The 24000-nt window shown below is 41.9% G+C and overlaps 2 protein-coding genes across 2 annotated transcripts; one reads left to right on the top strand and one right to left on the bottom strand.

The window, feature by feature from the left end:
• Positions 1-212: 212 nt before the first annotated feature.
• SLC46A3 (solute carrier family 46 member 3) lies at positions 213-13688 on the top strand. Its single transcript, XM_065730145.1, has 5 exons — positions 213-478; positions 6274-7147; positions 7566-7649; positions 10618-10774; positions 12814-13688. The coding sequence occupies exons 1-5, from the start codon at positions 287-289 to the stop codon at positions 12899-12901; spliced, it is 1395 nt and encodes a 464-aa protein (XP_065586217.1). The 5' UTR covers positions 213-286; the 3' UTR covers positions 12902-13688.
• Positions 13689-17211: 3523 nt separating this feature from the next.
• POMP (proteasome maturation protein) lies at positions 17212-23512 on the bottom strand. The gene is made up of 6 exons (XM_065730189.1): positions 23455-23512; positions 21874-21971; positions 21045-21105; positions 19689-19790; positions 18659-18752; positions 17212-17632 (listed from the first exon to the last, which is right to left on the bottom strand). Exons 1-6 carry the CDS (start codon positions 23455-23457, stop codon positions 17565-17567), a joined length of 426 nt encoding a protein of 141 aa, XP_065586261.1. The 5' UTR covers positions 23458-23512; the 3' UTR covers positions 17212-17564.
• Positions 23513-24000: the final 488 nt, after the last annotated feature.

Genomic DNA, 24000 nt, shown 5'->3' with positions numbered 1-24000 from the left:
CCGCCCCGCTTCCCTCCCTCCTCCCGGCGGAGGGGCGGGACCGCGCCGCGGTGAGAGCCGCCCTCGCTCGGTGTCGCGCAGTGCGGGACATAAACACGGCACGGCGTGACCTCCGGGCGACGGCTGAGGTACGGCACCGAGGGCAGAGGCTCGGGGATGGGGGGGGAAGCGGGCAGTGGGGCAGGCGGAGGGCCCGCGGGCTGGGGGGTGGTTTTTCCGTTGGTCTGGTCGGTCGTTGTGATGGTTTGTTTTCTCTGCTGTACAGAGTTACAAGCCGGATTTAGAAATGAGGAAGGTCTTGCTTGTGGAGCCAGTCATTTTCATCTACATATTCGCTCTTTCTCTGACGAGCCCGGTGGTGCAGCAGTTCATTTACCAAAAGCTGTGGGAAGAGGAATACAACACCACCGCCGTAAGCAACGACAACAGCAGCCACTGTGTGCAAAACAAAAGCAGCCCAACTTATGTCATGCAGAAGGTAAGAGCAATGGGAAAATGCAGCTGTAAATATTGGCAATAAAACTTGCAGCCTGTAGGTACTGAGCAACATAGACCCCCCCCTCCCCCCCCCCCCCCCCCCACACACACACACACACATACACACATAACCTTCTTTAACCTTTTCATAGATAGAAGAAGCAATAGTTTCCTAAACAGCTGTCACTTTGCTGCCTACTTGCTCTAGAGTTTCACTGTATGTAGCTGAGATGCTTTCAGGACAATGAAGGGCTGGAGGAGGCCAGGGCTGCTTAGCCTGGAGATGATAAGTCTGCGGGGATTATGAGCTGTGTAAGGAAGAAACCTGTATAATAAGGGCGGTGTAATAAGGTATAATAAGGCACTGGCACAGGTTGCCCAGAGAGCTGGTAGATAGAGACCCATCCCTGGAGATGTTCAGGGTCACATATGGGACCCTAAGGACTTGATCTAGCTGTCGGTGGCCCTGTTCATTGCAGGGAGTTTGTACATGGCCTTTAAGGGTCCCTTCTAATGCAAACAGTTCTATGATTCTATGTATTTTGTCCAGGAAGACACAGATAAATTCATCCTTTAATCTTTTGATCATCTTTTACTGGTTGAAAATAATCTTGGATTGGTCCCAAGTTGACGCTGGCCTCCCAGAACAATGGGTACAGCTGAAGGCTGTCCTTCCAGTAAGAGTTGTGCGTGTGTTTATGCACCATCAGTGATCTCTTGGAGAGCTCTTTGTAATATGTACAGTTTACCAATTGTCCTGTATATATAAAACATCATTTCTACCATTTACAGAACAGAGCTTGTCTGCCTTGCTGAAATACAAAGATGATATGATGATCCTATGGCCAATTCAATTTTTAGCACTCTTTCAAGGTATGCTGGGTAGCTGGACGAATCATAGAATCGTATCATAGAATGGCCTGGGTTGAAAAGGACCTTAAAGCTCATCTAGTTTCAACCCCCCCTGCCGTGGGCAGGGTTGCCAACCACGAGACCAGGCTGCCCAGAGCCACATCCAGCCTTGTCTTGAATGCCTCCAGGGATGGGGTACCCACAACCTCTCTGGGCAACCTGTTCTAATGCATCACCACCCTCTGAGTGAAAACTTCCTCCTAATATCTAACCTAAATCTCCCCTGTCTTAGTCTAAAGCCATTCCCCCTTGTCCTGTCACTATCCACCCATGTAAACAGTCGTTAAGATCATCTAGCCTAACCATCAACCCATCACTATCATGCCCACTAACTTTGTCCCTAAGTGACACATCTATCCTTTTCCTTTAGCACCTCCAGGGACTGTGACTCCACCACCTCCCTACTGTCTCTACCCTCTCTTCCCACTGCTCCTACAGTGTGTTCTATCTAGCAGTTCTTACAGTTAGAGGTTACAGTTTGATCTGGATCAGAGTGCTGGTTCAACAGAAGGTTCATCTTTTCTTTATAACTGTTTTTCTGGAGCAGTGAATTGCTCTAACAAACTCTGTAGCCACATGATTTCAGTATCTAACATGAGAGTGGCAATAAGAATTTATTTACAGAAGAAGTTCAGCAAAATCATCCTTGATAACAGCAACAGAAACTTGGATTGGGTTAAGCAGAGCCTGACTCTGCATGATGAAGTGAGAAAAGTAGATGCCCTGGACTGTAAATTACACAGAAAAACTGGGTTAAATTACACAGAAAATGAAGTTAATGGAAGCTAACTCTGATATTCCCTGCTGTTGCAGTAAAACAGATGGCACTTGAAAATTTTGGTCACCTCCAAGATAGCTGCTTATCTGAAGGACTGAACATCGTGGCATATCAACCTCATTTGTCATATATAAAATAAAATTGTTAATGGTTCGTGCTTCTGTTGACAATAAGAAATGTTCAGAATTTTTAGCATGAAGTAGTTTCTTTCTCATAGGGCAGAAGTAGGAAGAATTTGAAGATTAGGAGGTAAACAGAATTCTAGTTCAGAATGCATTCTGGGCTGCCCAGACAGCAAAGGAAGGTAGTATATGCCATCCACTGGAACTGATCTGAAGATAATAACCAATTATTGTTACAGATATGCTAGTGAGTTCCACCCCTAATGGCTTTTTTTTTAGAATTGTCTTCTCATTTGGTACTGTGGGCGTTTTGTCATATGTACAGTGTTGTATGTCACAAAATCACAGGATTGTAGAGGTTGGAGAGGACCTCTAGAGATCATTGAGTCCAACCTCCCTGCCAAAGCAGCTCCCCAGACCAGGTTGCACAGGTAGGCATCAATGGAAAGGACAACTGTTAGAATTAAATGTGGTGCTTGGTAGTACCAGTCACAGTGTCTGTCAGAAAACCCACATCACAGACATTTCTGCACTTGGCATTTGCTAGAAAACCCCCACATTCAACTTTATCTTCCAATCGTCATCACATATGCTCCAAGATTTAACACATGATATGTATCTTTTGGCAAAACACTGAAGCAGAGTGCTGAAATTTACACAGCAGCCCTGACTGATGTGACAGTGGATTTGTAAATTACAAGATTTTTGGCATAAAGGAAGCCAGCTGTGTTTCCTGTAAGAAAAAGTTTTGGTATTTGAGAGTAGGAGTCCTTCAAGATGGTATCTGAATAATGGCCAATAGAACTTGTTTCCCTTTCTTGACAAACTTCCGTTCCCTCCATTTTGGTGGTAGCCCACACGCAGACCATGAATTATTGAACAGTCATGCTCTTGTCTAGCTCTAGCTTGTGTTTTTGTACTGTGCATATTCCCATAGTATATAGATGTAAAAGTCTCAAATTGCTTAATAATTCCTGTAGTGCCTGTGCTGAGCTGTAACTGTGTGTATGGTGAAAACAGTAGGTCCAGTAATGCAGTCCCAGGCCCTTTGCTGACGATAGAAGTAGGTGTTTGGGATATTCCAAGATCACCCTAAGTGAGTTATATACAAAGGTACTGTAAATCTTACTGTCAGGAGTGTTTGGTGTCAACTTTTAGAGGAAGACCTCTCATAATTTGATTTAATGCAAGTCCTTCCGTTTTGGGGATGAGGAAGCTTTTTTATTCATCTCATCTGTTTCAAATTGAAATGTAAAAAGAAACTGATGACAAAATCACATGAAGTCTGCAAAAAAAAAAATAGACTGTCATTCAAGACAGATAGTCATGGCAGCATGTGGATTAATTATTTCTTTGGATTTGCATTTATCATTGCAATTTTGTGATAAGTAAAAATGAATTTCAAAGTGACTCAAATACAAGCTGCAGCATTCTGAACCCTGGCTATAATAATTGTTTTTGTAGCTCAGGAAGAGCCAAACAATAAACATTGTTTATCATTCAGGACGTGCATTTTCCTTTGTCACTCAGTAATATTTGTAATTTTATGAGCCTGTCTGTTTATCGCACCCTCTATGTTGTAACCTCAGGCAGAGGACTTCCCTCTTAATTTAATCCATATGCAAGCAAATCATTTCTTCATTTTCATTCTTCTCATTTTGTGATGTGTTTTTGAGCATTACTTCTGTTCAGCGTGTTTGTCTCAGAGTAGAGCAAATTCACAGGTTAGAAATCTAGACCTTTATTTCAAGCGTGTGTAGTTGTATTGGTCTCTAGATATGTGGTTATAAAGCAACCAAGGATTTGACCAGTCATTTTCTCTATTCGTTTCTGATGACTTTATGACAGAATGAGGGTGGACAGACGAGTTCCTTTCACTCTAAATGGAGTTTTTCTGTACTTCTTTCAGTTATCTGGTCAGTAGGCAGCACGGTTACAGTCATTTGGGCTACCTGGACTTATAGCCACGTTCCCCACATTGTACACCTACTTCCAAAACAGTGAGACCCAAACCTTCACTGGTTTCTTCCTCCCATTTCATACATCTGTATGTTTCAGCAGTAACATTTGCCTTGCATGTTTAATGTGGACTGAGGACATACATAATAATAATCACACAGAATTGTAGGGGCTGGAAGGGATCTCCAGAGATCATGGAGTCCAACCCCCTGCCAAAGCAGCTCCCTAGCCCAGGTTGCACAGGTAGGCGTCCAGGCGGGTCTGGAACGTCTCCAGAGAAGGAGACTCCACCACCTCTCTGTGCAGCTGTGCCAGGGCTCTGTCACCCTTATATTCAGTTTTATTTCTGATGTACTACCATTTCTATGATGGTCATTGACTTAGAACCCAACACTTGTAAAGAAGCAATGACTGCAACAATAAATGGCACAAATAGTACAAAGGATGTTTTCAGGCTTTACAAATGCAGCTTCTCACTGCTCTGGAGTTGCCTGTGCTTTGTTTGCTGTGCCCTATTTGTCTGCAGGCTGAGTTGCTTCCTTTCCCATTGGCACTATCTTTTCAGAGCAGTTAATTTCCCGTCCCATGCCAGTCCTGCTGCCTTTCTACACTTACATTAAATCCTTCCCTACAGTTTGATGCTCCAGGCTGCCTGGCTTCCTACTGCTCAGCCATACCCACAGACAGGGCCAGTGCTGTACCCCCTCTGCCCAACTTATAAGCTCTTGCAGGATGCCAGCTCAGTGTGATGCCTCGGGGATCTGATTTCAGAGTTACTCTTTATGTCTGAAAGTTTGTTTTGTGAGATGATCCCATCAGAAGTGTTTGTGTGAATGCAGTTACTGCCTTTTCTGTTGCTGCACTTTTATCCGGGCAGGTTGTTCTCTTTGAAAGGGCTGCAGGGGCTGCTGGGGCTGCTGTTTCTCCAGCCTGCATAAATCTATTAAAAGCCAGATCCAGATCAGCTTGCTGTGCTTCTTCACTTAGCAGCCCACTTCATAAATGTGCAAAATATTTTTTCCCATTAACTTTTTAGGTCTTTTCTTTATAGCCATTAATATTCTATTAAGTATAACCTATATTTTATTGTTAAACTTCTTTTTAAAGAACTGAGACATTTTTCTCACGGTGGTTGTTTACAGCATTAGCTGCAGTTCCTTATGAGAGTATCTGCTGTTGCTTGTCAATAGAGATATCACTGACTTGGACAGTTTCTGAACCCAGAGCTTGCCAATAAGGAGTTAGTTCACATATCTGTACACATGTGAAATGGTACTAAAAACTATATTGACCCATTTGTGTGCTGTTACTATTCATAACACTGCACGTTGGGATGTCAGAGCAAATGCTGCTGTGTTCACTTGCAGAATGTGCTGACCAGTGAATTGCTTCTTTGTGACCCTCCCACCAGGATTATTCAGGGAGAAAAAAAGATCTCCTGTCAGTAGTGAGCCTGGGCTGTGCTCCTCAATCAAAGATTGTTCTATTACTGTTTCTGAAGGACTAAAATGTGCCCAGTATCTTTGGCAGTGCTCTGTACTGAAGGAGGTGCTTACAGCACGAGCACCAGCTCTTGTAAATGAACATACCAAAGGATTGTTGTTTTGTCATCATTGAAACTGCTCCATCAAGAGTACTTGTGAGAGCTGGTTCTGAGGTTTAATGCAACAAGAATTGTTTGAAGGATACTGGAATTAGAATTACAAAAGCACATCTTTGAATATGCAATTCCTTTGTATTATTAACTAGTATAATGTATATATTATGATGTATAATCCTGTATTGTACTTGATTACAGCATAATATGGTATTATATGAGATCATAAAATCTTGAAAGATGATATTGCATATTTTGCAATAATAGATTTTGTAATATATAAACAAATACTGTTTTATGCTAAACATTATGCTGCATGCCTATTATGGCGTGAGTCCGTAAAAGCATTATTATATATCATATATATATTTATTTATTGTTACAGTGTATTATGGTGTTTACCATTATTTCTGATTTTCTCTTCGCAGGGAGTTCAAGAGAAGACTTCTTTTTTTAATATGCAGCTGGACTTAACAGGAGCAATTCCCAGCCTGATAGTTGCCTTTATCATCGTAGCTAATGGGGATCGCCAGGGACGAAAAAAGTCTTTGGTTTTACCATCAATTGGAGCTTTGATTGCAAATATATTCCTCACTATAATATCCCATTTTTCCTTGTCAACCTCCATCCTGTTTGTGGTTACATTTATTTCGGGACTGTTTGGGAGTATGGCAACTTTCCTCGGAGGAGGCTTTGCTTATATAGCAGATCAGTGTCACGATGAGAAGCAGAAAACGACACGAATAGCTGTGGTTGATTTAATTTTTGGAATTGTGTCTGGGTTGGCAGGACTGTCTTCTGGGTACATCTTAAGAGAATTAGGCTTTACATGGACATTTGTGTCAGCATCTCTACTTCATGTTGTTAACATTATCTATATTATTTTTTTTCTGCAAGACACGGTGGACATATCTGAATTTCAGCAACAGACACCATTATCTTATAAAGAATTTCTGAAAGAAACATTTTCTGGAGTGTACATGCTTTTTAAAACTGCCCCTTCTAAAAAGAGGATTTTAATTGTTACGTTACTTTTTATATTTATGAGTTATTTATTTACTGTGTTTGGTGGGACTTCCCTTTTTACACTGTATGAACTGGATGAGCCACTGTGCTGGAATGAAGTGTACATTGGATATGGGGCAGCTGCATTCACTTCCGTCTCTCTGACCAGTTTTTTGGGAGTTTACTTATTTTCTAAATGTCTCAAAGACATTTACATTGTATTTATTGGGATATTTTCCTACATTGGAGGAATTGTCATGGCTGCCTTTGCCAAAACAACCCTGCTTATGTTTTTAGGTGAGTTCAAAGTCAATTGTCAGTAATATAAAAGAAAATATCTGTGTGTTATTTATAGTGACTTGGTGGTAGTGGATATTGGATGCACCACCTTGAAGAGAGAAAATAGACGAAGTTGAGTCATACTGATTTAGGATTTAATTAAAACATGAATAGCTTGGATAGTGAATGAAGTTACTCGGCGTATGTTGGCTTATGATTTGGTTTTAGTGCTGTATAGATATATTGGATTTAGGGATTCCTTTGTGCTTGGATAATTACGTTTCAGTGCACACGTGGTTTGATTTTTATTTTTTTGCCTTGTTCAATTTGGGAAACTGAGCACTCAGAAATACATGTCTAGTTCATTTGCAATGTGTCTGTAAAATCCTGGATTTTTATTACATTCACATCTCATTACTGATTCATTGCTTTACAGTACGAGTGCCATCTTTATTCTGCCTTATGCCTCTTCCTGTTCTCCGATCCATGCTGTCGAAAGTGGTTCTCCCCAGTGAGCAGGGTGAGTGGAATTTGTTTTTCAAAAATACTGTGATGTTGTATTTCAGAACCGAACTTCAACGAGGTAAACTTGAAACAAACAGATTCGTACTGATATCTTCAGATTGCTTGGTGGATGATCTTGGAGGTCTTTTCCAACCTTGGTGATTCTTTGGTTCTTTTCCAAGTTTCAACTTCGAAAGACATTGCTGCTCTAAAAAGAAAGACCACGGAGAATATTAAGCAGGAGGATGCTCAATATTTATACAGATCACAGAATCACAGAAAGGCTTGGGTTGGAAGAGACTTCAAGGATCATCCAATTTCAGACCCCCTACTGCAAGCAGGGTTGCCAGCTACAAGGTCAGGCACTGTATCAGGTTGTCCAAGGCCCCATCCAGCCTGGCCTTAAACACCTCCAGGGATGGGGCATCTACAACGTCTCTGGGCAACCTGTTCCAGCATCTCACCACCCTCTCTGTGGAAAACTTCCTCCTAGTATCTAATTTAAATTTAAAATTAATTTAAAACCATTTTTCCTTGTCCTATCACTATCTCTACCCCTGTAAAAAATTGATTTATCTCCTCTTTATGATGTCCCTTTAAGTCCTCAAAGCCATAATGAGATCTCCACAGAGCCTTCTCTTCTTCAAACTGAACAAGCCCAGCTCCCTCAGCCTGTCTTCATAGGAGAGGCATTCCATCCCTTTTATCATCCTCATGGTCCTCCTCTGGACATTCTCCAAAAGCTCCACATCCTTCCTGAGTTGAGGGTCCTGGACCTGGACACTGTACTCTAGATAGGGTCTCATGAGGTTAGAATAGAGGGGGACAATCACCTCTCCCTGCTGGATACCTCTCTGTTGATGCAGTCCAGGATACTGTTGACCTTCTGTGCTGCAAGTGCACACTGCTGGCTCATGTTTTTAATTTATCAAGACCCCTAATCCTTCTCAGCAGGGCTGCTCTCAAGGATTTCTTCTCCCAGTTTGTGTACTTATCTGGGATTACCCTTATCCAAGTGCAACATTTTGCACTTGGCTTTGCTGAACCTCATTAGGTTTACATGGTCCCACCTTCAAGTTTACCAAGGTCTCTCTGGATGGCATGCCTTCCTTCTGCCACATCAACAGCACTGCTTAGCTGGGTGTCATCAGCAAACTTACTGAGGGTGTATTTGATCCCATCATCTGTGTCACTGATGTTAAAGAGTACTGGTTCCAAGACGTGCCCCTGAGGGACACCACTTGTTGCTGGCCTCCACCTGGATATAGAACCACTGACCACAGCCCTCTGGTTGTGACATTCCAACCAATTCCTTATCCACCAAATAGTCCACTCTTTGAACCTATTTGTCTCCAATTTAGAGATATGGGTGTGGTGGGGGACCATGTCGGAGGCCTTGCACAAGTCCAGGTAGGTGACATCAGTTGCCTTCCCTTTGTCCACCACTTCATCACTGAAGGCCTCTAGATTGGTCAGGCATGCCATTCCCTTGGTGAAGCTGTGCTGGTTGTCTCATATTACCTGCTCGTCCCACTTGTGCCTTAACACCTCTTCTAGGAGGATCTGTTCCATGATCTTCCCAGACACAGAGGTGAGGATCACCAGCCTGTAGTTCCTCAGGTCTTTCTTTCTCCCTTTCTTGCAAATGTTGTCGTTTTTCCAGTCACTGGGGTCTTCACTTGACAGCCATGACTTTTCATGAATTGTAGGGGTTGGAAGGGACCTCTAGAGATCATCGAGTCCAACCCCGCTGCTAAAGCAGGCTCCCTAGACCAAGTTGCCAAGTGGCTCAGAAGCCACATTAGCCAGCTTTCTTGGGACCCTGGAATGCAGATGCAGTATTTCAGTTCCTTTTGTAAATGTGACATGTAGAACAGCTTCTACATTCACCAGATTTTGATGGAGAAGAATAAATGCTTGTTGTTTTATTAGTGCCACACTTTATAACTTAGAAAATTAAGCAATAAGTGGTCAGCCTTCAGTAAACTTGAAAACAAAGGCTAGGAGCCCAAGCAGTGTACCAGCTTCTCAAATGCCCATGGCCACTTGAAGACATCTCAAGGTCTGTAACATATTACTTCTAGAAGTGCTTTCTTTAATGGAACACACACAGCAAAAAGCATGTGAGGCCTCAAAACGTGTCCCTGGTGTCCCATATTTTGCTGTAGCCAGACTTTGAGGAGCACATACTCTCTTGAAGCATTCTTGTGAGTAAAAATACACGTCTTCAGATACTGAAACAAGGATCTCTTCATACTGTACTGTACTAACAAATAGCTCTGTTTTTGCAGTTCCTTGGCGTTCTTTGAGGCTTTGGGTACTTGAATAGTTTGATACAGGAATCAGGTTGCCTCTTTCCATTCTTTTTTGCTTACCTGTTGTGATTTTGTTCATAGTCTGATGAATATGGACGCGGCTTGGGAAAACGTGTCCAAAAGTACACAGATGGGATAGGCTGACACCCCGAAGTGTAGTTCAGAGCAAATGAAAGATTGCTTCTTTCATTTAAAAAATGGGAAAGATGTGGTTATGTGCTGAGCCAGCAGTCTTTGTTGCTCTTTGTTGCAAAGTGCCTTTTCCACATGTAAGAATAGAGACTAGAGAAGGAGGAAACAAGAAAGGGACTGAGAATAGAGGGGAGAATTTAAAGGGCTGAAGGATGAAGTTGTGCAGAATGTGGCAAGTATGAACAGTTTGAATTTCATGTGACAAATAGATCTAATAAAGTAGATGTGGTGACAGGATAACAGCAAAGAAAAGTAGTTTCCATTAACAGCAACAAAAAAATTTCATTTAAAAAGTCTTCTTTAGGAGTCCTCATGGTCGACACTTTCATAACAAAGATACATGATACTCAGGAGCTTGTTACTTGCACTCTTGCTGAAATATTGCAGATAGATCTTTGAAACATGTTTAAAAACTTTGAAGGGGTTTTGGTTTTATTTTTTTTTTTTTGTAATCCAATCTATTTTATTTTTTTGCAGGTGCTGTGTTTGCTTGCATTGCCTGTTTAGAAGTTGTGATGGGCACTGTTTCACTTTCAGCCTTTAATGTTATCTACGCAGCTACTGTTGCATGGTTTTCAGGCTTTAGCTTCCTCTTGTCAGCCAGCCTGTGCTTAATTCCACTGGGTGTACTGTGGTAAGTGCATATCAGGAAGGTGCTTCTGAGTGCACAGTAGGTGATTTCTGTTTTGATATGAAGCTGGATAGTTTAATGCATTTTCAAACTTCAGTGTTTACTAACTCATCTTGGATGTATTTTGTGTGTTGCCTTTTCTTCAGTTTTCATCCAATTTAGGAACCAGTTACATATAGTAAACCTATGGCAGATACTCTGAGGCTTGCCAACAGGAACTGCTTGGAGTACAGCAGAGCTGAGGCTGGGAGATATTAGGAGTGAGAAGGGTTTTCCAGTGGGGGACAAGACAGAAGGCAGGGAGCCCAGGCTGTGGAGAGCTGCTTTGTCTCAGTGAGTCTTGTGGTCACTTCTCTGAGAGGAGTGCCTCAGCTGCTGCCAGGCACTGTGGTGTTCTTCCAACACCTCTGCACCTTGCAGGAGATTTCCATCCAGCTCTATCCAGTTCTGTGCTGTGAATTTGTCACCTAATTTCCCAAAATTGAAATGTGCCCTGAATTTAGTACTTGTGGGATGCATTGTGCCACTGACTGAATGTATGTGAGACCTCTACATGGGTCTTCAATGCAGAACAAATGAAGCAAATTGAAGGCCACAAGCTTAGTTTTGCAGTCTGAGCCCTTCTAGGTGCTAACAGGGGTTAAACATATGAGAAAACACCCAGTGAATTTGATGGAATGCTTATCTGTCCTGAGCAGTGGTCCTGCATATCGTGTGACCCAGTACCACTTGAAGCCTGTGAAAGCTCTGCACTAACTTCAAGCCCCATATGAATGATAGAATCATTAATGCTGGAGAAGATCTCCAAGACCATGTAGTCCAGCCGTCAGCCCATCCCCACCATGCCCACTGACCGTGTCCCTCAGTGCCACATCCATGCAGTTCTTGAGCATCTCCAGGGACAGTCTGCAACACCTCCATGGGCTGCCTGCTCCAATGCATTACCACACTTTCTGAGAAGAAATTTTTCCTAATACCCAGCCTGAAATAAAGCTTTGGACATGATTAAAAAATACTCCTCTATACTATTTCCATATCTAATGTCCATGTAGGAACTCATGAAAGATCATTTTTCATGAGTATTCACAAAAGCTATGCTCACTTTACATCATTTCCAGTATAAATTATGTCTTTTTCAGGTGCTGGAACATAGACTTGAATGACAGAAGGATGACTGTTCATATATATGTTTATATTCAGAAAAAAAAAAGTGTTATTTTTCTTATGCCTTTTGCTGGAGGCTTGTATCTTTTTCCTACCATATAGCCTTTACCTCAGTCATGTTTTATCTATATCAGCTGCATTTTCTGTTTTAAATAGGCAGATGATAGTGTTGTAAATTTAGAACGTTTCCCATTATTTCAAATCTGTACCTGCACGACTGCAGCATTTTACTTCATCAATTCAAAGCAGTTCCACTAATGGCAAGTCAGGAGTGAGGCTTAAGGTGAAGGGTCTCAGACTTGAGAGAATTGAAGAGTCTTGTGCTTCTAGTGGAGAATGCTTTGTAGTAATGTGATAAAACCAGAGGAGTTCAGCTGTGTAGCTGAATGCCCCCTAAATGTTTTTGCTTTATAAAATATTAGTCCTTAGCGATTCAGTGCTTCGTGGTAGAGAAAGTTTCTGTTAAAGCATTCTCTCATGAGCAAAAGCTAACAAATATTAATTATTAAATCACTCCATCCTGCAATCAAAACTGTAGTCCATCAGTGTAATAAATTTTGGAAAGCTGTTTTTCATCCCATCAGTGTCCCATCTTTTGAAAACCTTTATCTGAAGCCTTCTGAGTGTCACACAACATGTTAGTAGTTCCAGTCTGTAATCAGTCTGCCTGCTAATTCAGTATTTTTCAGACAGCAGAAATGATATCACCTAACTTGTCTAATGAGGGACAAATGCTATCTTTGGTTTTGTTTATTAAGCTATGTCCAGGGCTTTGTGCTGCAGGAGGTGGCTGTGACACAACTATTGGGTGTGTTTGTTACTGCTGAATCATCACGCTTTACTCAGCTAACAATATCTGTCTTATCTGTGTCTTGCAGCTGGCTTCTGTGCACAAGCTGGAACGGGGAGGACTTGGCTCTGCTTGTACCTGAAGAAGTATCCAGCATAGACAGTGTTGAAAGTTGAACAGAGGTGTCACCAACTATTCAGCTTGCCTAACCTGACATGCAGTGGCAGAGACCATTGTGTCATACTGACCATAGAGATAACTCGAGAGTTGCAGATGAAATCTGAAACTGACCCTGCAGCAATGAGCACTGAATTGATAGCACTCTACATCCAGTCTTTATTTAGCACTCGAATAAACCCATCTCCTGTACTTAGCTGTGCAGATAGGCTGGCAGTGGAGATTTTAATGCTGCTCTCAGCACAGAGAAAAAAGTAAGGTAGGATGATTGTCTTTTGCTACTTTCCCCATCTCAAGTTTGAAAATATCAGCTGTAGATTATGAGACATCTTGTATCAGTCTAAGTGGGGAGGCAGAGATAAACTTCAGCCCTTTAGCCAGAGGATGTCAGCAATTCTGCTGGAGCCAGTGGAGCTCGTGCCAGCTGTGCATGCAGTCCACTGTGTACATCTTAAAGGGTCTGTCCTAACTGTGAAGCCCACAGAACTGCCTAAAATTACTAAACTAAAAGGTACTTCTTTGAGAAGGAAACTGAATGGAAAGCAGGAGTTGTACCTGCTGTGAGACTTACCTCCCTGCAGCTACCAGAGAGTGTTTGTGCAAATTGAATGTGTGATGTGTGGACCTTCCCTGTGACTTAGTTCTTAAAATGGATTTTCACACAGAACTGTCGTACTTGGAACATTTCCAGCCTATAGAGTGTGAAGTTAGGCCTGTGCCTACATTTTGCAGAGGCCATATTGCACATTTATTTTCAGATTATAAATCTTCTATCATTTTTTTCATGTATTATGACTACATACAGACATCTCTATGTTTTGTCCCATGGATGTTGCTTGTTTTCCAGTTAAGCTGACAGCACTGAACTAAATTTATATTTCTAGTGAAAGGCTGTAACAGCATTTTTTCAGTGATCTTCAAATACTTTTTTTTTTTTATTAATTCTGGAATGAGGTGACCAAATCCAAACTATGCATCTAAGCATCTTATAGTGAATGCAGCCTAATTTATTTGCACTTGAATAACATTTTTAATCTTTGAAGCACTTTACTTTAAGCTATTGGGAACCTCTCTCTATGATAGATATTATATTATTCAGAGAAAGAGATATCAACAGAGAGGGGAAGTGAGTTGCCCTGGGCCACAGTGCAAATCATTGAGAGCTCTAAACCTATAAATTAGTTTTTATGTTGATTCTTCAGCTTTTTGCTTGAGATCTTTAGGAAGAAACTGGCCAGAGTATTAGATTTTGGAACACATAGCGTAGCAAAAGTGGGAATAATAAAAAGTGGGAATGAATACCCTGTTAAAGATCACTCCCATGTGTTATTTTTGGAGAGAGTTTTATAGCCAATATTGCCCTGATCCCAGAAAGTACAGGTAGGTTTTTGGTGACTTTCTTCCCCAAAAAAGACTCGTTAGAAAAATCAAAACAACGTATTGAGAGATTGTCTCAGGAATACTTCTGCAGAGCTTCTCAGTGGCACTCTGCCAGAAGAATATTTGTACATCATGGCGATACTATTACGGATCATTTTTGTTTGAAAGGTTTTGCTGTTTTCATGATATGCATCTTGACCTCTGAGACTGAAAGAAGGGTCGAATAAGGTAGAGTGGAGTTGGCACTGTCTGGGAGTTCATAGAATCACACAATTAAAAAATGGTTTGAGTTGGAAGGGACCTTACAGCCCACCCAGCCCCAACCCCCTGCCATGGGCAGGGACACAACCCACCAGCTCAGGCTGCCCAGGGCCCCATGCAGCCTGGCCTTGGGATGGGACACCCACAGTTCTCTGAGCAGCCTGTGCCAGTGACTCACCACTCTGACAGAAAAGATCACTAATACGTGTCACTGGGGAAAACAGTTAAGTTTCTCCAGGAGAGGGAATGCTAATAAATACAGATGACTCTTTTGCTTTTGTCCTCATGAACCAAGACTTATGTTGGCAGTGAAAGGTCGTTAGCTTTTCCTAGCAGTAATCAAAACTGTGTGAGTTTTCTCCACTAGGGTGCCCAAGGTACTCCCAACTTGTTGGAGAAGTAAGATGAGTTTTATAGTAATCACCGGGTCCAAAACTTAGTGTGTATTTGTAGACATTAAGAATACACAGATGTGAAGCATTTCAGCACAAAGACTTCATTGTCTTCCTTTCCTCTTCATTATGCAGTTTTCTAAGTCCTTATGAAATCAAATGTTTCACACAAAACTGCCTGAAACAAGTAAAGTAAGTGAAAAAAATAGAGGTAGATGCCTTCATTTCTCAGTGCAGGTAGCACTCTGCAGACAGCAAGGCAGTTCTGCAGCAGTGCCCTGGGGATAATGAGGTGCATGTGCACTTTGGGAACAGCTTTGGTAAGGTTTGATTTTGCTGGACCAAGTATTTGCTGTTTGCAAAATATTTCAGGTAGACACAGTGTGTGGGATTAGCTAAGTTTCAGCCAAAACACATGAGGGGTACGATTTGTGTTTTTAAAGTGCCTAGCATTGAACATGCTGAGGAAACCAGGTATTAATATGCTTTACATTCAAGTCTGTTGTAGCTGATTTATTTGTATGTAAATACAGATTATTTTAACAGAAACTGATAGCGAAATTTGGTCTAAATTGTTTTATTTGTGGTTCTTGATGTAGCTTTTGGCAAACAGTCAATGGGAGGACTGTTGGAGTAACACTTATGTAAGCAGAAGCAGCAGCACTACGCTATCGTTTGCGCAGTCACAGCAAACAAACAGCAGTGCAGGAGGATGCATGTTTGCTTCCCTCCTCTGCTGGGGGAGAGGAAAGGATGCTGCCCAGAACACTGACACCAACAGGAGGTGGGGAGCTGCAGAACAGAGATAGCACTGCTGTGTGCCAGAGGTCGGTGTGGGGACTGCAGTGTCTCATGCTGGACTCCAGCACTTGAGCACCCAGCAGCAGGGCTGAGGCAGCTGGCCACACACCTCACATGGCACACCTCTGTTTGCAGCCTTACAGAAGGAAGCTTGGAGAGAGATAAGGAGAAGGGGCTGGACCAGAAAGACCAGCCCCTACCTCAGCTGATTGAGCACTAACCCTCCCTTTTAATCCAGAAAGCTCACTGCCTCAGTTTGAGTCCCATTGCTGTAACAGCATGCCACGTAAATTCTCATGCATGCTTTGCACACAAGCCATTTGCTTTCCAGACTGGCTAACTCCTAAAATTAGCTTCCTTACAGACATGATGAACAATGCAGCTTCCCTACTCTGAATATGGCTTGACCTCACCCTGTCCTGAGCCTACTGCAGGACAATCTAGTGAAACTCAACCTGCTTGCTCTACAACAGCTTGCTCTTGCTTTGTACATAACCACCAAGAAATTTCAATCATTAATATTGAATGTGAGCAGCATTTCCTGCTAATTTAAAATATACCAGCTCACAGAAAGAACAGCTACATAAAACATTGAGTATGCTTTCATGTTAAATTCATTAGTCCTTTCATAAAAACCTCACAGAGGCAACTGAGGGCTTAACTTGTATTTCATAAGAAAACCTCTAATCTCTCCAACTCTGAAAAGGCAATTTTAAGTTTCTGTTCTTAAAACAAAAAGCAAAACAGCCAGTAATTTGTCATCTCAGTGTTTTTAATCTACTGCAGCATTTTGCAATAAATATGCAAACAAGCACCGTGAAATTTACATGAAGACAGCTAGAGGCTGTGGTGCAAACGGGTAAGGACTTAATGGCAATTTTAAGCATGCTGAAAAGCCCAAGAGATGCTTGAGGTTCTGGGATTGTGGAGAGGTTTGTAGCAACATTTCTCATTTCTGCTAAAGTCATCCATAACAGAACACTAAGTGCACCCAGCACTCTACCTAAGAGTAATCAAAATCTGCTGGATAAACATAATTCCTGCCTTAGAAGTATTGTTTCAGGCTCCCTGCAGATGACAAGAGATCAGCTGTTTTCAACCACAACCCCCACAACCACAGCACCTGGAGGGGGATGTCAGACATATGGTGTCTGTCCATCACAAGCAACGTAACACTGGAAAAGCCCATCTGGTTATTCTCTTGGCTGCCTACAGTGCCATGCCACTCTTGCTGCCTTAACAGGAGGGAAAGGCGTGTAGCAGGATTCCACCAGCAGTGCAGTAATTAAAGATCTTTAAAGTAATAGCAAGAAAAAGTAAAAGCACTTTGTGTTGTGGATAAGATATCAGCGATTCACAATTTATTTTGGAACACAAGAGCATTTATAGCAAACTTTTATTCAATGCTTAAAAAAAGGGTACGGAAGTTTTCATGAACAAAAGCATTACTCATTGGAAAATATCTTTGTTTGCCCCTTAAAAAGTTCTTCTGCAAGAACATCCATTAAATGCATTTACCTACAATAATCAATTTTAAAACGCATGGGTACCTTTTGGATTTCTTGTACACATGTATAGCATTCCCATAATTAAGAGACTCATCCTGAGCAGTGTATGAAGAGACATTAAGCTGTCTAGTTACAGGCCATCTATATAACTGACAACAAGCACAGAACAATTTGTGGACTTTAAACATTTAATGTGCCTTTTCATCAAGGAAGGCAAATGATATCTGTATGACTGTTTAACACTGAGGGTTAATTTAGTGATCGTATTTTCAGACCTGCAGTACAAAGACATACAAAAAACATTTTTTGAGTACATTTTGTTACAATAAACCGAGTTTGTATTCCATCATCATGTGGGGCTCTCCCATAACTTCACTTTGTGAAGGATCTGAAAAAGAAAAAGCATTAAGCTTTTACCAAGCTACAAAGACCAGTAAGAACTATATAGATGATTGTATTTAATTACTCAATTGATTCCTGACAGTACTGCACAGTTCACTTCTGTCTAAAGCTATAATCAGATAACCAGTACACCTACAGTGGAAGAGTGATGTGTTTTGTAAGGGGACAGAAGGGAGCCACTCAAGTAAAACCAAGTACTTCTGCAAAAGCACAACATCCTATAACCTGACTCTAAGGCTAAATGAGATTCATATCTAATAATATGCAAGCCTGACCAAAGCTTCTGTGGGTCCCATGCATCTTTCCAAAGCAACTCTTCTTTAGTTTAGCACAACAGGAGCTCATCTTTCAGCCCTTCTGCTAGCTGGAACATGCTTGTGTTCCTTTCTCCAACCTACTGCCTCATTTCACAAAAATTCTATGCCCTTAACTATCTTCTGAGACTTTTATTGCTCGTATAGACTTTCAGTACAGCAGCCAATCTAGGAACATGGAGGAAACACAAGCTATACCAGTCAGTGACAGTGAACTCCACTTCCATACAAAAGTCAATGCCAAAAAAAAGCCAAAAAAAAAAAAAAAAAAACCCAGCAAATGCATCTTGGAAGAAAGGTACTTCTCTTTACAGCTGCACTGGACTGTTTTTCCTCCCATAAGTAAGGCATATTCATTACTTTCTCCCCTACCCTTTATTTCTAATTATAGACCTCACAAAAACGTATCTTTGTAACCTTGGCCTTTCCAAAGTAGTTAAAAAGCTTCTGGGGAAACAAGCATACAATATAAGAGCATAATCTTCAGCTCCTCAATAAACCCAGCCCAAAAGCAAATACAGACTTCCTTAGCATTGCAGATTGAATTCCACACAACTAGCAGCTGAACCACACCTATTCCTCTTTCCCAGGTGCTTCTTAGCATTTTGGAACTTTTTATTCTTAAAGGTCTTCAAAGAACTACAGTTCCCAAATTTTACCTTCAAATGTTTCTATAATATTCCAAACTATGTATTTACCATTAAGAATATCCTCAAAACCAATGCATTCATCATTTCCCCTCAGAGTATCCAGTGCCATATTTGAGCTGTGAAGAAATGGGAGACGCTGGGCCTGTAAAAAGACAACAAGAGTTAAAGCTTTTGCAAGACTGAAATGGAGATTTTGTAGCAGGATCTTGGCCCTCACCTGCCTCATTTTCTGTGTTTCAGTAGGAAAATTATTTTCCCTCACAAGAGAGTACAGTTGAGAGGGATGGACATTTTCAGATATCCTGTCTCTCATCTTCAGGACAAGAAATTTCCATCAAGTTTAATGGAGTTCACTGTGGTTCAGTAGCACAAGATCTACTGGAAGGGAGTATAAAATTGCTCCCACTCACTCAAAGACACTTAGTAGCTTGACTATCTTCAGCAAGCAAAAAATATAATTCACTTGGGCCACCAAACTGCGATCCCTAAGGGACAAAGACAGCCACCTTCCAGTTACTTTCCATCCAGGGCATAAAAGGAAAAAGAAGGCAGCCTCAGCTTCCCAGTTAAAAGTTAAAACCTCTAAGTTTTCTGTAGACCTTCCCTGGTCTTACAAGAACAGCTGCAGAAAAAACACTAAGCACGTATCAGATTTCCTGCTTCAGGTTTTACATTACCTCTGTATCCACTCCCAAACCACTGCCTGCTTCAGAGCCCCAAGCTTTCTTTTCCCTACAGCTGCAGATACTTCTTAACTATGAAGGTCACACACCACACACTGAAAAGTATTAATTATGGAATTAATGGGAAAGACAGAAAGCTAGTCCACAGAAAACTTAAGAGTGCTTACCACTTCACCAAGTAACCAATAAAAGAGCAGCAGCCTTTAGCACACTGACAGTTCCATTACTACCTGCAATAACTGCTTTTAAATAGAAACAGCCCAGTGAAAACTACTTTTGGAAACAATGTGGTTGTATTTCAAGACAAAAAAAAAAACCTTTCTTAAATCTTACGTTCCCAGACAAAGATGCCCTCGTGTGGTTTAAGCCATGGCAGTTAGATAAAAAATGCCTACCTGTTTCACTGCTCTGAGTTCCATCTGCAGCTTCAAGGGTGCATGGAGTCCTTGAATATTTCTCAGCATGGCAAGGTTTGTTTTATCTTGTTTTAACTGGAACTGTCACAAACAAAAATTGGCTTTGTTTCTTTAGACAAGTGACACTCGAGGACAAATACAGAAGAGATCTGTGATGTCCTAGTTAGGTGAATATGCTAATTAAACTCAAGTATAAAAGAAACAAGTGATACCACCAGATGCACATCAAACGGACAGAAGAGAGCGATGCAGTAACGTTTGTTTTATAAAACTGAAATTGAGTTTTGCTGGATTTTATTATAAATCAAGCAAAGCAATTTCTTTAGAAATTTCTGACGAGGACATGTAACTCCACCAGGTGGTGCAGATGTGCACTGCTCTGCCACAGTATCACAAGCACAGAAATGGAAAGTTAAATCTGGGTTAACATACAAACAGAAAGCAGAAAGACATGGCAGTTTTTACTTTTAGCTATCACAGACTTCTTGACACCACTTGAAGCATTTCTTTTCCCTTCATCATACATACTATGCATTCTTCTGAAAAATAGCAAAAAGCTCATAGTTTTACAAGCTGTTCTAAAGCTGATCAGTAAGACAAAGAAAATGATCTACCTAACAGAGCTGGGTTGTGGAGTTTTTTTTAACAAAAAAGTGCTGGCTTGTGACTACTGAAATATACAAGAGAAATTTCTTAACAGCTCTGAAGCTTGAGTTATCTAGCCTAAATTTTGGCTTTCCCAATACTAACAATATGCCTGTACAGCAATACATTGTTCTGACATTAAAGTAGAACAAAAAATGTCCTATTTCAAAACCTGTACACAGTGGCCATAACAAAACCTTGAACCTATAATCCATAGACCATTCTTAAATGACCCAGTGGTGACTAAGGTGGACAAGACTACTCTTAGAACAAAGTATGCATAAAAAATTCCACGTGGGGTAAAGTAATGTAGAGAAAAATACTTATGGGTCACAAAAAATCTAAACATAAATGGCAAATCTAAAGACAAAACAGGAAGATTAACCTTCCAGAGGTGACAGGTATGTTGCCAACCTAACTGCAGAGGTTGCATAGACAGCCTTTAGATGGCTGCACCCTCACTAAGTAAACCCTGAACTGGGGGCCCACTTACATACTCAGTGGAAGCTTAATTGTTAGACAAAGTTGCCAGCAGTGCACAACACTACTGTTGTTACACACATTTACTCTGTTAAAGGCAAAACCCTCCTCCTCCTTCCTAGCTGCTGCACTAAGGAGCCCAAGCAACCACACCACTAAATTAAACTCCACAATAAGAGTGAAAAAGACCACATTTAACATTATACTTACATTTTTTTCAGACAACTCCAGTGGGTGGCTGGGCACCAACTCATTTTTCACACATGCAAAGCTAGAAATGCAAAGAAAAATTGGATTTCATAAGATTAATCAACTGCTTTTTTGTTTTTAAGTTACATGCCAATCCAAATCCCAGATACAAACATCAACACACAGAGGCAGATTAACAGTTTGAATTACAAAAAAGTGCTTAACAGAGGAGCAAATAAGAACTCTACTACAGCACTGCCAGAAGAAAACAATGTTTAACTTCAGACATCTTTTCTCCTTAAATTTTATGTTTCAAAAAGAGAATTAGCTTTTCCTCCTTGACCTCCTTCAGAAACAGAGAAAAACACTAATAAATGAAATTGTCACAAGTTTTATTATGTCCCAGCTACACTGTATCTGATTCTTAGACGTTCACAGGTTTCATAACTGAGACACACAATACTTTTTAGATATATTGAGATATACTGATTTATATAGGTTAACCTTACTTTGTCTATCAGTGCTGAAATTACTCATTTCACATGCTGCTATTGCCCACATGCACACACGTAGATTCCTACTAGCATATATTTCACAGAGACTAATACTTGGCCATTATTTTTCTAAAAAAGGAACATAAAATATTACCCACTTCTTGAAGGGATGTTGAACAGAAAATTTAAGCTTGAAAGACAATCTGACTGAACACACAGGCTTTAGGCTACAGCTTTTAAGATTCGCCTGCCAAGAGCCTTCTTTATGAAGCAAGCATTTAAAACAGACTTTCCTCCTACATTAGAAATCTGATATCACCTATGGCTCAATTTAACAGTAAAAAAGTGAAGTATACCCTCTGCGCAGAAGACCGTGACTTTCAAATTGTCCAGAAAGTAAAAAATCAGTAACTGGGATACTGTCCTTCAACAGAGAAGATGCTCCTCTGGACTCCTGGAATACAAAGCAAGGGTTATTGTAACAGAACCAGGCCTCTTTCATATGTGCTGTTAGACTGGAGGGTCCTCAAACAACTCGTGTACAAGTCCTAGACATCAGAGCCTCTTTAATAGAAAACAATGCACTAAATAAGAATACTTTCAGAGTCTGATGGCTAAAGGTAGTAACAAAACGTTTTGGGGATGTAGCACAAACAGAAGCACACAATTAACCCTTGTCAGTTCCCAGCCCGCACTGCAGGGATGGAAGGGAAGAAGGCAGATCATGCTCAGCTTCAAAACAGACACAATCAGTTAAGATCAAATCGATTATGTCCATGGATTAAGGCTCCCCATGAAGAAGAAAAGGTATATTCCAGCACTCTAGTACCTTAGTTCATGGAAAGAGCAAAAGAAAAACAATAGCTTACAGCAGAAACTAGAATACCACACCTCACAAATATACTATAAAAAGCCACCTTAACCTGAATGACTGATTTAAAGCTAACCTGTCTGATTTTACTGAAGTGATTTCAGTATTATTCATACAAAGTGCTTCACCAATAGACTGATGTCTCTGGAAGTGACAGCAATTAAGTTGTTCAGTGCAAGAGTTCCCGCAACAGCAGTGTAGGATTAAACAGAAAATGTGCTCATAGCCAAGACCTCCCACACTGATAATATCCGGTAGTGATTAGAAAAACCTAAAATAGCCATTGCTATGTGCATGCATATGGGCTCAAGGGTTCTAGTGGATGAAAAACTCAACACCAGCCAGCAGCCTGAGCTTGCAGCCTGGAATATCAGCAGTACAGGAGGGATGCAGAGCTATTGAAGTGTGTCTAGAGGAAGGCTGAGGCACCTCTTCTAAGAAAAAAGGCTGAAGAAGGCTTATTCAATTTAGAGAAGAGAAAGCTCTGGGGACACCTCACTGGAGCCTCACAGTACATGAAGGGAACTTAAAAACAAGAGACATATCTCCTTGCAACAGGATTTCATAGCAATAGGACAAGTAGGAATAGTTTTAAACAAGAAGAGGGCAGGTATAGGTTAGATTCTAAGAGAAAATCCTTTATTCAAAGGGCAGTGAGGCACCGGCACAGGCTGCTGAGAAGCTGTGAGTGTCCCAAGCCTTAAAACACTCAAGGCCAAGCTGAATGCGGCCCTGGCAGCCTGAGCCGGTGGATGGCGCTCCTGACCACAGGCACTCAGATCCCTTCCAACCCAAACTATTCTAAAACCATCATCTACCAATCACCATACTCAACAGCAATCAGATCTTCGTGCATTCCCGTGCCCACCGACGTCGCCGCCCACACAGTACGGCTCAGAGTCGGGCCGCGCCGGACCCCCATGACTCAGCACGGCCCCTCCGCCCGCCCAGCACCCATCGTTCCGCCGAACGGCAGACCCAGCGGACAGGGGAGAAGGCTCCGCCGCTTCCCATCCCCTTCACAACGACAACAACAGCAGCGGCACGGAAACCCGCAGGCACTCACCATCCTCACCCCACGCTCTCGGCCACTTCCGCTTCCTCCTCCTCACTTCCGGTGCACAGACCCTGAGCGGGGGCGTGGTCTCACTCCGTGGGGGCGTGGTCATCCGGAGAGGGGGCGTGGCCGGGATCGAGGTGTGGTGGTTGGTGTTGGCAGCTCTCTCTGCGCTTTTTGAACGCGCTGGTTTATGCCCAGGCCGCAGTGTCCGCTCCCGAGTGGCCGGGCAGAGCTCTGTGCCTGCCTTGGGGAAGGTTTGCCTGTCCCCAGGGCTGTTGGTCGCTGAGTAGCCCCCGGCGTGCAGGAGTTCCTTTGCACCTGCTGGCAGCCACGCAGTGTGCGGGGTTCCAACCTTGCCTTTTCTTGCTGCCAAACCCTTCTGGTTCTGTGTGCTGGCCACTGGTGTGTGCTGGTGGCAGACACGGTGGTGTTGATGGGCTGAGGGAGCTCAAGGAGGCAGCTTCTTGAGGTAAATGTGGCCTCAACCTCCATGGGTGCTCCAGGGCAGCAGCAGGTGGGCACGAGGTGTTGGGGCAGCCCTGCTGCTCCACC

The sequence above is a fragment of the Cyrtonyx montezumae genome, unplaced genomic scaffold (genome assembly GCF_038088225.1).
Source record: "Cyrtonyx montezumae isolate F1298 unplaced genomic scaffold, pur_monq_1.0 scaffold_12, whole genome shotgun sequence".
NCBI lineage: Eukaryota > Metazoa > Chordata > Aves > Galliformes > Odontophoridae > Cyrtonyx > Cyrtonyx montezumae.
Note: the sequence above shows the minus strand (reverse complement) of the source record. Positions and strands in the feature narration are given on the sequence as shown.

Bases quoted from the DNA above. Each gene is read 5' to 3' on its own strand.
- SLC46A3 (XM_065730145.1), top strand. From the start codon at position 287: ATGAGGAAGGTCTTGCTTGTGGAGCCAGTCATTTTCATCTACATATTC. The intron at 479-6,273 runs GTAAGAGCAATG...TTCTCTTCGCAG, and splicing joins CAACTTATGTCATGCAGAAG to GGAGTTCAAGAGAAGACTTC. The intron at 10,775-12,813 runs GTAAGTGCATAT...TGTGTCTTGCAG, and splicing joins ATTCCACTGGGTGTACTGTG to CTGGCTTCTGTGCACAAGCT.
- POMP (XM_065730189.1), bottom strand. The intron at 21,106-21,873 runs GTATACTTCACT...TTGCATTTCTAG, and splicing joins CACGGTCTTCTGCGCAGAGG to CTTTGCATGTGTGAAAAATG. The intron at 19,791-21,044 runs GTAAGTATAATG...TGTTTGTGACAG, and splicing joins TGGAGTTGTCTGAAAAAAAT to TTCCAGTTAAAACAAGATAA.